At 40.2% G+C, this 14,957-nt stretch overlaps 1 protein-coding gene across 2 annotated transcripts in view; it reads right to left on the reverse strand.

The window, feature by feature from the left end:
• The window catches only part of LOC133647865 (signal transducer and activator of transcription 1-alpha/beta-like), a 46,819-nt gene extending 32,442 nt beyond the window's left edge, over window positions 1-14,377 (reverse strand). For both annotated transcript variants that reach the window (XM_062043601.1, XM_062043594.1), the window contains exons 1-2: window positions 14,273-14,377; window positions 6,126-6,256 (exon numbers count right to left, since the gene is read on the reverse strand). In XM_062043601.1, coding sequence (XP_061899585.1) covers window positions 6,126-6,253 — 128 coding nt within the window. In that variant the 5' untranslated portion in view covers window positions 6,254-6,256; window positions 14,273-14,377. The remainder of the gene's footprint in view (window positions 1-6,125; window positions 6,257-14,272) is intronic.
• Window positions 14,378-14,957: the final 580 nt, after the last annotated feature.

Below are 14,957 nucleotides of genomic sequence, written 5' to 3' on the forward strand. Positions count from 1 at the left end.
AGTTGTCCGACTTTTTGTGTGGCCATAAACGCAGCAGTGGTTTAGTGCTATGCGTGTTGGTGACAGATAACAAGTTGGTTTTGGCCTGGTTTGTACGGCAGAAAATGACTAGTTTTTCGAGATAGAATTGTTTTACTCATGTTTTTGGTGTGGTTATGTCCGAATATAAACAGTTTTGCTCAAAGTGATCGATATAATTCCTGTCCTCGAAGCATCTCGATAGACGTTACAATAATTGAACGGTGTTCAATCGAACGGTGTTGACGAACACCGTTAGGGCCGCTTGTTGTCACTGTCACTCAAAGTTGCATTGCAAAATTACATAGAATAAATATGTTTATTTTGTTTAGAATTCAGATGGGATTTGATTTGGTGCGCGGCATATATTTGCTGTGCGCAGAGGACGCTTGAGCAGTGCGCAATTGCGCAGGCACGCACCTTAGAGGGAACGTTGCTTGGCAGTCCATTTCTTGTTGAAAACACGCCATTCTTCATCAACTTTTCTCTTTTTAGCGTCTCGGGTGTAAACCGTGCATCACTTGTCGCTGCATGTGCACCTTCACTCGCAGGTTACCCACGGACACACGCCCATAAATAATACTTTTCAAAATAAAAGCAGCACAGTTGTATTGCGCGCACGACATAGATGTTTTTTCAACTTTATTTTGTAATTAATGATTGCAGCTGTTCACATTCACTCACAATCACGCACACGCATACGTCCACACGGAAGTAATACAAATAACGATTTTCAAAACAAAAGCAGCACCGTTGTATTGCACACTCGACATAGATACTTTTTAAAATGTATTTTGTAATTTATAATTGGCCTCAGGCGGGCCGGACAGGGACGCACAAAGGGCCGGATGCGGCCCGCGGGCCGCAGAATGCCCAGGTCTGCCATATAGGCTGTTGAGATTTACTTTACAAAAGAGAAGTGTAGGATACTTCTCTTGTTGCCTTATTTGTATTTGACCACTACTGTTTTCTGTTTATTTGTTACTGACTGTGGCAGGACACCTCTGCCTCTGTTTCACTTTATGTTGCTGGTAAATAATATGGTTGTAGTAGTAGGCTAAAGTTAAATTATTTAGTATGCACTAATTAAAGGGGCAGAGCTTTCAGAGACATTTTAGCTTTTATATTTTATAAGATATATTTTTTGTAAGAACCACAATTAATAAATATATTTCAGTGAATAACTTATTGTTGAAATCTGTATATAAATATGTACATAAAGTGTTGTAATTATATTGTAAAATGGATGGATGGATGGACGTTTAAAACAAAACTGTTATTATTAATTAGTAAGTATACATTTTTTTAGCCTTTTTAGAGAAAATCATATCATTGTAGTAAATTATGCAAATTGCTCGATGATGTCATGGTGACCACGCCCATAGCCACGCCTCCACCGCCACAGGTATCTTGGCAGTTTATGGGAAACACTGAAGCATATGTAAATGTATTCAGTTATAAACATTCATTCACTTTCTACTTTCCTTCATGGATCTAAACTTTACCACTGATGGTAGTTTTTTCTATGTTTTTATTTAATAAGTTGTAGGTGTATTTAATTCAGTATAAAAGTGTAAAAAGTGTTTTGCTTGGGTCATGAAATGATAATGGTGTGCCAGGGCACACATACATTTTATATTTAATGCTTAAATCTCTGGAGTCTATATCAACTTCAGATCTATCCCTCATTGCAAAATGTTTTAGTTTTTTTCATGTTGTTTTTTTGTTTGTTTGTTTTCCACCCTTTTTTGTCAAACAAAACTATGTTTTTAATGGCAAACACACAAAATATGCAAAATCTTCCACCAAAAATATTTTTCAAAGTGGAATATTTGATGTGAAGTAATCAGGAACCTTGGATAGGTCAATAATTTATAATAACATTGATTTTGATTCAATATTATGTTTTGAGCAATGACAGTTTGAAAGAAATTGATTAACGTGGACCCCGACTTAAACAAGTTGAAAAACGTATTGGGGTGTTACCATTTAGTGGTCAATTGTACGGAATACGTACTGTGCTGTGCAATCTACTAATAAAAGTCTCAATCAATCAATCCACTCTCTCTGTCTCTGCCCCTCCCTCACCAATGCTGCTGCGTGCGCACAATTTGTTTAGTTTTTAACCCCTTCTTAACCCTGAACGTACATTGAAAATACACGCAACCCTAACTCAAAATGCCGGACATTTGAGGCATTTAAGAACCTCCACCCGGACAGCCCCGCAAAAGAAGACATGTCCGGGGAAAAGAGGACGCATGGTCAGTCTAGAATATCTCCATGTTAAGAAACTCGGCTTCAGCTCCACCATGATGTCATGTTAGTAAACACAGAACATGTGTTCCAACAGGACAATGACCCCAAACACACGTCAAAAGTGGTAAAGGAATGGCTAAATCAGGTTATAATTAAAAGCCTACTGAAAGCCACTACTACCGACCACGCAGTCTGATAGTTTATATATCAATGATGAAATCTTAACATTGCAACACATGGCAATACGGCAGGGTTAACTTATAAAGTGCAATTTTAAATTTCCCGGGAAATATCCGGCTGAAAACGTCTCGGCATGATGACGTTTGCGCGTGACGTCACGGATTGACACCATTGTGTCCCAATACAAACAGCTCTGTTTTCATCGCAAAATTCCACAGTATTCTGGACATCTGTGTTGGTGAATCTTTTGCAATTTGTTTAATGAACAATGAAGACTGCAAAGAAGAAAGCTGTAGGTGGGATCGGTGTATTAGCGGCTGGCTGCAGCAACACAACCAGGAGGACTTTGACTTGGATAGCAGACGCGCTATCCGACGCTAGCCGCCGACCGCATCGATGATCGGGTGAAGTCCTTCGTCGCTCCGTCGATCGCTGGAACGCAGGTGAGCACGGGTGTTGATGAGCAGATGAGGGCTGGCGTAGGTGGACCGCTAATGTTTTTATCATAGCTCTGACGAGGTCCCGTAGCTAAGTTAGCTTCAATGGCGTCGTTAGCAACAGCATTGCTAGGCTTCGACAGGCGGCACAGCATTAACCGTGTAGTTACAGGTCCAGTGTTTGGTTTGGTGTCTCCTGATAGTAGTATTGTTGATCTGCTGTCTATCCTTCCAGTCAGGGGCTTATTTCTTTTGTTTCTATCTGCATTTAAGCACGATGCTATCACGTTAGTGCTTCACCGATGTATTGTCGTGGAGATAAAAGTCACTGTGAATGTCCATTTCGCGTTCTCGACTCTCATTTTCAAGAGGATATAGTATCAGAGGTGGTTTAAAATACAAATCCGTGATCCACAATAGAAAAAGGAAAGATCGTGGAATCCAATGAGCCAGCTTGTACCTAAGTTACGGTCAGAGCGGAAAAAGATACGTCCTGCACTGCACTCTAGTCCTTCACTCTAACGTTCCTCATCCACGAATCTTTCATCCTCGCTCAAATTAATGGGGTAATCGTCGCTTTCTCGGTCCGAATCGCTCTCGCTGCTGGTGTAAACAATGGGGAAATGTGAGGAGCCCTTCAACCTGCGACGTCACGCTACTTCCGCTACAGGCAAGGCTTTTTTTAATCAGCGACCAAAAGTTGCGAACTTTATCGTCGATGTTCTCTGCTAAATCCTTTCAGCAAAAATATGGCAATATTGCGAAATGATCAAGTATGACACATAGAATGGATCTGTCATACCCGTTTAAATTAAAAAAAATAATTTCAGTAGGCCTTTAAACGTGTGGACAATGCTGAAGAAACAAGTCCATGTCAGAAAACCAACACATTCAGCTGAACTGCACCAATTTTGTCAAGAGGAGTGGTCAAAAATTCAAGCAGAAGCTTGTGGATGGCTACCAAAAGCGCCTTTTTGCAGTGAAACTTGCCAAGAGACATGTAAGCAAATATTAACATTGCTGTATGTATACTTTTGACCCAGCACATTTGCTCACATTTTCAGTAGACCCATAATAAATTCATAAAAGATGCAAACTTCGGGAATGTTTTTTGTGACCAACAAGTATGTGCTCCAATCACTCTATCACAAAAAATATTAGAGTTGTAGAAATGATTGGAAACTCAAGACAGCCATGACATGATGTTCTTTACAAGTGTATGCAAACTTTTGACCAAAACATTCACTTAGCATGTTATGTGGGTGTGCACTTTGTAACAATAGGGGCTCGGTTAGTAAAGCGGCCGTGCCAGCTACTTGAGGGTTCCTCAGTGTTTCCCATAAACTGCCAAGATACCTGTGGTGGTGGGGGCGTGGCTATGGGCGTGGTCACCATGACATCATCGAGTAATTTGCATAATTTACTACAATGATATGATTTTCTCTAAAAAGGCTCAAAAAATGTATACTTACTAATTAATAATAAGTTTTGTTTTAAACGTCCGTCCATCCATCCATCCATTTTACAATATAATTACAACACTTTATGTACATATTTATATACAGATTTGAACAATAAGTTATTCACTGAAATATATTTATTAATTGTGGTTCTTACAAAAAATATATCTTATAAAATATAAAAGCTAAAATGTCTCTTAAAGCTCTGCCCCTTTAATTAGTGCATACTAAATAATTTAACTTTAGCCTACTACTACAACCATATTATTTACCAGCAACATAAAGTGAAACAGAGGCAGAGGTGTCCTGCCACAGTCAGTAACAAATAAACAGAAAACAGTAGTGGTCAAATACAAATAAGGCAACAAGAGAAGTATCCTACACTTCTCTTTTGTAAAGTAAATCTGAACAGCCTATATGGGCATCTACATCAACTATATGATTTGCCTGAGAAGCTGGACAGGACAAAAAAAAATATATATTTTTTTAAATTAAATAAAAATTTTAAAAAAACGAAAAATCTATTTGTGGCGGACGTAATTCTTTCATGACGGGCCGCCACAAATAAATGAATGTGTGGGAAACACTGGTTCCTGGTTCGATCCCCGTTTCCACCATCCTAATCACTGCTGTTGTGTCCTTTGGGCAAGATACTTTATCTACCTTCTCCCAGTGCCACCCACACTGCTTTAAATGCAACTTAAATGCCTAAATTAAATGTAACTTAAATACTTGAGTTAAATGTAACTTAAGAGAATGGGTTTCACCATGCAAAGTGCTTTGAGTCACTAGAGAAAAGCGCTATATAAATATAATTCACAACTCACAACAATAGGATCTGTTACTTGTGCTTATGTTGCACACAGACGTATTTGAGTGACGGACTGGATACCAGAGTGTTGACATTTACCGATGTATGTGCGTGTATAGTAGGGTTGTCTCGATACCAACATTTTGGTTCTGGTACAGATACCAAAATGTATTTCGATACTTTTCTAAATAAAAGGCACCACAAAAAAATGGCATTTTTGGGTTTATTTCAACAACAAAAAAATCAAAAACATATGTTTATTATTGCAATTGAAGAACAATTTAGTCCTTAAATAAAATAGTGAACATACTAGACAACTTGTCTTTAAGTAGTAAGTAAACAAACAAAGACTCCTAATTAGGCAATGGCGATCAAGTACCTTTTCATACTGATCGGTGGCCGATTGATCAGCACATCCCGAGTAAAAAGTCTTTAAAGATGGATGTACCTCAGGTCTGGCACACCTATTAGCCTGGTTAGCATGCTGATAGCATCACGAGCTTAAATAAATATATCACATTTTATTTTGTTCTCCAACCTCCGAGGACAAAGCTACGAACAAGGGGAGACCGGGCGTTCTGCTCCGCCGCTCCCAGTCTGTGGAACGCTCTCCCTGACCACCTGAGGGCACCACAGACTGTGGATGCTTTTAAAAAAGGCTTAAAAACCTTTCTTTTTAAAAAAAAGCCTTTTTTTTAGATGTATTCATTATAGTTTTAGCTATTTGGCTGTTCTAGTTTTTATTTGTATTTATTTTTTTAATACACTGTAGCACTTTGAGGTTGTTTACTCAATGTAAAGTGCTTTTTTACAAATAAAATCTATTATTATTATTATTATTATAAGTTGCAGCATTTAGCTCATGAGGGTGTTTTCTTTTGAATATGGCACATTTACCCCTTTATTCTACTGTATGACTCTATGTCTTCTTGATAAATGTTCTAAAATATTGCGTCATCTCACCAATCGATGCTCTCAATCCACTTGCTCAGGTACTGCCTGATGTCCATTGGGAAGGAGTCGTTGTACAGCTGGTCTACTTGCTCCAGGTACTTGGAGTCCAGCATCTGAAGCTGGCACCACAGCGCCATCTCCTGGTGAACAAAAACGTTCAACAAAAACAAGAAACGTGCGTCATTCACCCACAGCTACTGGATAGAAATAAAATGCGTTTGACAGCTTTCTAAATTGGGTCGCGCGCCCCGGGGGGTCTTTTTTCTACAACACCCTAAACCAGTGAAGTTGTCACGTTGTGTAAATGGTAAATAAAAACAGAATTACACTAATTTGCAAATCCTTTTCAACTTATATTCAATTGAATAGACTGCAAAGACAAACTATTTAACATTCAAACTGGTAAACTTTTGTTATTTTTTGCAAATATTAGCTCATTTGGAATTTGATGCCTGCAACATGTTTCAAAAAAGCTGGCACAAGTGGCAAAAAAGACTGAGAAAAGTTGAGGAATGCTCATCAAAACAATTATTTGGAAAATCCCACAGGTGAACAGGCTAATTGGGAACAGGTGGGTGCCATGATTGGGTATAAAAGCAGCTTCCATGAAATGCTCAGTCATTCACAAACAAGGATGGGGCGAGGGTCACCACTTTGTGAACAAACGCGTGAGCAAATTGTCCAACAGTTTAAGAACAACATTTCTCAACCAGCTATTGCAAGGAATTTAAGGATTTCACCATCTACGCTCCGTAATATCCTCAAAAGGTTCAGAGGATCTGGAGAAATCACAGCACGTAAGCGATGATATTACGGAACTTCGATACCTCAGGCGGTAGTGCATCAAAAAGCGACATCAGTGTGTAAAGGATATCACCACATGGGCTCAGGAACACTTCAGAAAACCACTGTCAGTAACTACAGGTTGTCGCTACATCTGTAAGTGCAAGTTAAAACTCTGCTATGTAAAGCAAAAGCCATTTATCAACAACACCCAGAAACGCTGCCGGCTTCGCTGGGCCCGAGCTCATCTAAGATGTACTGATGCAAAGTGGAAAAGTGGTCTGTGGTCTGACGAGTCCACAGTTTTTGGAAACTGTGGACGTTGTTTCCTCCGGAACAAAGAGGAAAAGAACCATCCGGATTGTTCTAGGCGCAAAGTTCAAAATCCAGCATATGTGATGGTATGGGGGTGTATTAGTGTCCAAGACATGGGTAACTTACACATCTGTGAAGGCGCCATTAATGCTGAAAGGTACATACAGCTTTTGGAGCAACATATGTTGCCGTCCAAGCAACGTTACCATGGACGCACCTGCTTATTTCAGCAAGACAATGCCAAGCCACGTGTTACATCAACGTGGCTTCATAGTAAAAGAGTGCGGGTACTAGACTGGCCTGCCTGTAGTCCAGACCTGTCTCCCATTGAAAATGTGTGGCGCATTATGAAGCGTCAAATTCGACTACGGAGACCCCCGGACTGTTGAACAACTTAAGATGTGCATCAAGCAAGAATGGGAAAGAATTCCACTTCAAAAATGTGTCTCCTCAGTTCCCAAACGTTTACTGAGTGTTGTTAAAAGGAAAGGCCATGTAACACAGTGGTAAAAATGCCCCTGTGCCAACTTTTTTGCAATGTGTTGCTGCCATTAGATTCTAAGTTAATGATTATTTGCAACAAAAAAAATGTAGTTTCTTAGTGTGAACATGAAATATCTTGTCTTTGCAGTCTATTCAATTGAATATAAGTTGAAAAGGATTTGCAAATCATTGTATTCTGTTTTTATTTACCATTTACACAACGTGACAACTTCACTGGTTTTGGGTTTTTCTATTATTGGCCCAGGGCATATTTTTGCACTAAGTCTTAATATTATATATTATTAGATTTTAACACAATTTACTATTTGCTTCGTCGCCTGTAACGCAAAAGTTTGCATGTTGATGGTTTTGTTCAGACAGCTGAACAAACATTGGATTGGTTTCAGCAACTTTAATGTATATTTCACCCACATTAATATTGTAATAATCCCAGGAATGTTGGCTCATGCAAGTTATTTGTTTGTCTTGTCTTTGTTGCACAAAATGCAAGTCGACCAACACAACAACAACTCCCTCTTTTCCCGGCAAAACTCGAACGCAAAAAAATAAAAAATTACATAAATAAATAAATAAATTTTAAAAAACTCGAACGCTTCTTTCCTATCAACAACGTCACTCTACGGAGACAGCCCTGGCAAAAATGACTAAAGATCTATTGGTAACGATGGATTCTGATGAGTCATCCATGTTGCTGCTTCTTGATCTTAGCGCTGCTTCGATACAGTCGATCATAATATTTTATTAGAGCGTATCACAACACGTGTTGGTATGTCAGACTTAGCCTTGTCTTGGTTGAACTCTTATCTTACTGACAGGATGCAGTGTGTCTCCCATAACAATGTGACCTCGGACTATGTCAAGGTAACGTGCGGAGTTCCCCAGGGTTCGGTTCTTGGCCCTGCACTCTTTAGTATTTACATGCTGCCGCTAGGTGACATCATACGCAAGTACGGTGTTAGCTTTCACTGTTATGCTGATGACACTCAACTCTACATGCCCCTAAAGCTGACCAACACGTCGGATTGTAGTCAGCTGGAGGCATGTCTTAAAGGCCTACTGAAAGCCACTACTACGACCACGCAGTCTGATAGTTTATACATCAATGATGAAATCTTAACATTGCAACACATGCCAATACGGCCGGGTTAACTTATAAAGTGACATTTTAAATTTCCCGCAAAACTTCCGGTTGAAAACGTCTATGTATGATGACGTATGCGCGTGACGTCAATCGTTGAAACGGAAGTATTCGGACACATTGTATCCAATACAAAAAGCTCTGTTTTCATCTCAAAATTCCACAGTATTCTGGACATCTGTGTTGGTGAATCTTTTGCGATTTGTTTAATGAACAATGGAGACTGCAAAGAAGAAAGCTGCAGGTGGGATCGGTGTATTAGCGGCTGGCTGCAGCAACACAACCAGGAGGACTTTGACTTGGATAGCAGACGCGCTAGCCGACGCTAGCCGCCGACCGCACGGATGATCGGGTGAAGTCCTTCGTCGCTCCGTCGATCGCTGGAACGCAGGTGAGCACGGGTGTTGATGAGCAGATGAGGGCTGGCTGGCGTAGGTGGATAGCTAATGTTTTTAGCATAGCTCTGTGAGGTCCCGTTGCTAAGTTAGCTTCAATGGCGTCGTTAGCAACAGCATTGTTAAGCTTCGCCAGGCTGGAAAGCATTAACTGTGTAGTTACATGTCCATGGTTTAATAGTATTGTTGATTTTCTGTCTATCCTTCCAGTCAGGGGTTTATTTCTTTTGTTTCTATCTGCAGTTAAGCCTGATGCTATCACGTTAGCGCCGTAGCTAAAGTGCTTCGCCGATGTATTGTCGTGGAGATAAAAGTCACTGTGAATGTCCATTTCGCGTTCTCGACTCTCATTTTCAAGAGGATATAGTATCCGAGGTGGTTTAAAATACAAATCCGTGATCCACAATAGAAAAAGGAAAGATCGTGGAATCCAATGAGCCAGCTTGTACCTAAGTTACGGTCAGAGCGAAAAAAGATGCGTCCTGCACTGCACTCTAGTCCTTCACTCTCACGTGCCTCATCCACGAATCTTTCATCCTGGCTTAAATTAATGGGGTAATCGTCGCTTTCTCAGTCCGAATCGCTCTCGCAGCTGGTGTAAACAATGGGGAAATGTGAGGAGCCTTTCAACCTGCGACGTCACGCTACTTCCGGTACAGGCAAGGCTTTTTTTTTTATCAGCGACCAAAAGTTGCGAACTTTATCGTCGATGTTCTCTACTAAATCCTTTCAGCAAAAATAAGGCAATATCGCGAAATGATCAAGTATGACACATAGAATGGATCTGCTATCCCCGTTTGAATAAAAACAATTCATTTCAGTAGGCCTTTAAAGAAATTAAACAATGGATGTCTGCTAAGTTTTTGCAACTCAACGGCGAGAAAACGGAAATGCTGATTATCGGTCCTGCTCAACACCGACATCTATTTAATAATACCACCTTAACATTTGACAGCCAAACAAATAAACAAGGTGACTCGGTAAAGAATCTGGGTATTATCTTCCACCCAACTCTCTCATGTGAGTCACACATTAAGAGTGTTACTAAAACGGCCTTCTTTCATCTCCGTAATATCGCTAAAATTCGTTCCATTTCGTCCACTAGCGACGCTGAGATCATTATTCATGCGTTCGTTACGTCTCGATTACTGTAACGTATTATTTTCGGGTCTCCCTATGTCTAGCATTAAAAGATTACAGTTGGTACAAAATGCTGCTGCTAGACTTTTGACAAGAACAAGAAAGTTTGATCATATTACACCTATACTGTATATACCTTTATATACATATATATATATATATACATATACTGGCTCACCTGCACTGGCTTCCTGTGCACTTAAGATGTGACTTTAAGGTTTTACTACTTACGTATAAAATACTGCACGGTCTAGCTCCATCCTATCTTGCTGATTGTATTGTACCATATGTCCCGGCAAGAAATCTGCGTTGAAAGAACTCCGGCTTATTAGTGATTCCCAGAGCCCAGAAAAAGTCTGCGGGCTATAGAGCGTTTTCTATTCGGGCTCCAGTACTATGGAATGCCCTCCCGGTAACAGTTAGAGATGCTACCTCAGTAGAAGCATTTAAGTCCCATCTTAAAACTCATTTGTATACTCTAGCCTTTAAATAGACCCCCCTTTTTTTAGACCAGTTGATCTGCCATTTATTTTATTTTCTGCTCTGCTCACAGGTCCGGTGGCCATGGATGAGGTGCTGGCTGTCCAGAGTCGGGACCCGGGATGGACCGCTCGCCTGTGCATCGGTTGGGGACATCTCTGCGCTGCTGACCCGTCTCCGCTCGAGATGGTCTCCTGCTGGCCCCACTATGGACTGGACTCTCACTATTATGTTAGATCCACTATGGACTGGACTCTCACTATTATGTTAGATCCACTATGGACTGGACTCTCACTATTATGTTGGATCCACTATGGACTGGACTTTCACTATTATGTTATATCCACTATGGACTGGACTCTCACTATTATGTTAGATTCACTATGGACTGGACTCTCACTATTATGTTAGATCCACTATGGACTGGACTCTCACTGTTGTGTTGGATCCACTATGGACTGGACTCTCACTATTATGTTAGATCCACTACGGACTGGACTCTCACTATTATGTTAGATTCACTATGGACTGGACTCTCACTATTATGTTAGATCCACTGTGGACTGGACTCTCACTATTATGTTAGATCCACTACGGACTGGACTCTCACTATTATGTTAGATCCACTATGGACTGGACTTTCACTATTATGTTAGATCCACTATGGACTGGACTCTCACTATTATGTTAGATCCACTATGGACTGGACTCTCACAATATTATGCTAGACCCACTATGGACTGGAGTCTCACTATTATGTTAGATCCACTATGGACTGGACTCTCACTATTACGTTAGATCCACTATGGACTGGACTTTCACAATATTATGCTAGACCCACTATGGACTGGACTCTCACTATTATGTTAAATCCACTATGGACTGGACTCTCACTATTATGTTAGATCCACTATGGACTGGACTCTCACTATTATGTTAGATCCACTATGGACTGGACTCTCACTATTATGTTAGATCCACTATGGACTGGACTCTCACTATTATGTTGGATCCACTATGGACTGGACTTTCACTATTATGTTATATCCACTATGGACTGGACTCTCACTATTATGTTAGATCCACTATGGACTGGACTCTCACTATTATGTTAGATCCACTATGGACTGGACTCTCACTATTATGTTAGATCCACTATGGACTGGACTCTCACTATTATGTTAGATCCACTATGGACTGGACTCTCACTATTATGTTGGATCCACTATGGACTGGACTTTCACTATTATGTTATATCCACTATGGACTGGACTCTCACTATTATGTTAGATCCACTATGGACTGGACTCTCACTATTATGTTAGATCCACTATGGACTGGACTCTCACTATTATGTTAGATCCACTATGGACTGGACTCTCACTATTATGTTAGATCCACTATGGACTGGACTTTCACTATTATGTTATATCCACTATGGACTGGACTCTCACTATTATGTTAGATTCACTATGGACTGGACTCTCACTATTATGTTAGATCCACTATGGACTGGACTCTCACTGTTGTGTTGGATCCACTATGGACTGGACTCTCACTATTATGTTAGATCCACTACGGACTGGACTCTCACTATTATGTTAGATTCACTATGGACTGGACTCTCACTATTATGTTAGATCCACTGTGGACTGGACTCTCACTATTATGTTAGATCCACTACGGACTGGACTCTCACTATTATGTTAGATCCACTATGGACTGGACTTTCACTATTATGTTAGATCCACTATGGACTGGACTCTCACTATTATGTTAGATCCACTATGGACTGGACTCTCACAATATTATGCTAGACCCACTATGGACTGGAGTCTCACTATTATGTTAGATCCACTATGGACTGGACTCTCACTATTACGTTAGATCCACTATGGACTGGACTTTCACAATATTATGCTAGACCCACTATGGACTGGACTCTCACTATTATGTTAAATCCACTATGGACTGGACTCTCACTATTATGTTAGATCCACTATGGACTGGACTCTCACTATTATGTTAGATCCACTATGGACTGGACTCTCACTATTATGTTAGATCCACTATGGACTGGACTCTCACTATTATGTTGGATCCACTATGGACTGGACTTTCACTATTATGTTATATCCACTATGGACTGGACTCTCACTATTATGTTAGATCCACTGTGGACTGGACTCTCACTATTATGTTAGATCCACTACGGACTGGACTCTCACTATTATGTTAGATCCACTATGGACTGGACTTTCACTATTATGTTAGATCCACTATGGACTGGACTCTCACTATTATGTTAGATCCACTATGGACTGGACTCTCACAATATTATGCTAGACCCACTATGGACTGGACTCTCACTATTATGTTAGATCCACTATGGACTGGACTCTCACTATTACGTTAGATCCACTATGGACTGGACTTTCACAATATTATGCTAGACCCACTATGGACTGGACTCTCACTATTATGTTAGATCCACTATGGACTGGACTCTCACTATTATGTTAGATCCACTATGGACTGGACTCTCACTATTATGTTAGATCCACTATGGACTGGACTCTCACTATTATGTTAGATCCACTATGGACTGGACTTTCACTATTATGTTAGATCCACTATGGACTGGACTCTCACTATTATGTTAGATCCACTATGGACTGGACTCTCACTATTATGTTAGATCCACTATGGACTGGACTCTCACTATTATGTTAGATCCACTATGGACTGGACTCTCACTATTATGTTAGATCCACTATGGACTGGACTCTCACTATTATGTTAGATCCACTATGGACTGGACTTTTACAATATTATGTAAGACCCACTCGACATCCATTGCTTTCGGTCTCCCCCTAGAGGGGGAGGGGGGTTACCCACATATGCGGTCCTCTCCAAGGTTTCTCAGTCATTGACATTGACGTCCCACTGGTGTGAGTTTTTCCTTGCCCTTATGTGGGCTCTGAACCGAGGATGTCGTTGTGGCTTGTGCAGCCCTTTGAGACACTTGTGATTTAGGGCTATATAAATAAAATTGATTGATTGATTGACTTCCTTATCTCTCTCGGAAGTCCCGCCCCCCAGCTAAAGTCATTGGCTAACACCCCGGAGCCAGCCGCTACAATATAATCGAAAGTTCTATAAATATTGGTTATTTTTAATCGCACATGCCGACATATGCAAGCTGTAGAAAATGGATGGATGTAATATTCAGCAGAAAACATCCAACATGCAACGTCACACTTAAAATATTACAGTTAGCTAGCAAACTTACGAGTGGCTTATTATACTTCCGCAACCTACGGGAAAAAAACATTACAAACTAACACATTGGTATTTGTTTGATAGCGCCGCGGGAGAGAAGAATACATTCCAAAACGTACCGTTTATGAGTAAAAGAGGAGCGTTTTGACAGAAGAATCTTGTTCCTTGGTCCGCCAGCGAGTGCGTCAAACAGAAAGTAATGTTTTCCTGGGACTAAATGTGTCAACCAATCACCGTGAGGCATGCATAATAAAGTCCCGCCCTGTACTTTTGATAGCCAATCAGCTTCCCGAACTGAGGCTGTTCCGCCAACTCGAACGCGTATGGTCGAGAACAAGACAACGCATTTAAGATTTTACCTCCAAAAACGCCTCGTTAAAGAGCAGTTTGGAGTTCAAACGCTTAAATCAAGTTTTTTTTTTTTAAATATTCTGTGGTTGTCTAAGTCAAAATGGTGTTTTTTTTTAATATTTAGAAATAAAAGATAAAACATAAAAAGGGGGAGGCACATCATTAGCTGGAACAGCCAAATGGCCACGTGTTTTCAGAGAATAGGAAAGCAAGCCAGGAATTCAAAACTGAAACCTAAAGTGTCACTTTTTACCTTATTGTGCAAAAACGAAAGTTAAACATGACACCTTAATGAATGTCATACTAATATTAGTTGTTCAGCACGGGTACAGATTGCTCCCCCCTTTTTTGCTGGAGGCTGAAACTTTTTTTTTTTGACTATTTAATAATAGACAACACTTTCAACATTTAGTGGATACTATAATTGGTATCATTTGTCTACATAATTGTCAT

This window comes from Entelurus aequoreus, linkage group LG01 (assembly GCF_033978785.1).
Source record: "Entelurus aequoreus isolate RoL-2023_Sb linkage group LG01, RoL_Eaeq_v1.1, whole genome shotgun sequence".
Classification (NCBI taxonomy): Eukaryota; Metazoa; Chordata; class Actinopteri; order Syngnathiformes; family Syngnathidae; genus Entelurus; species Entelurus aequoreus.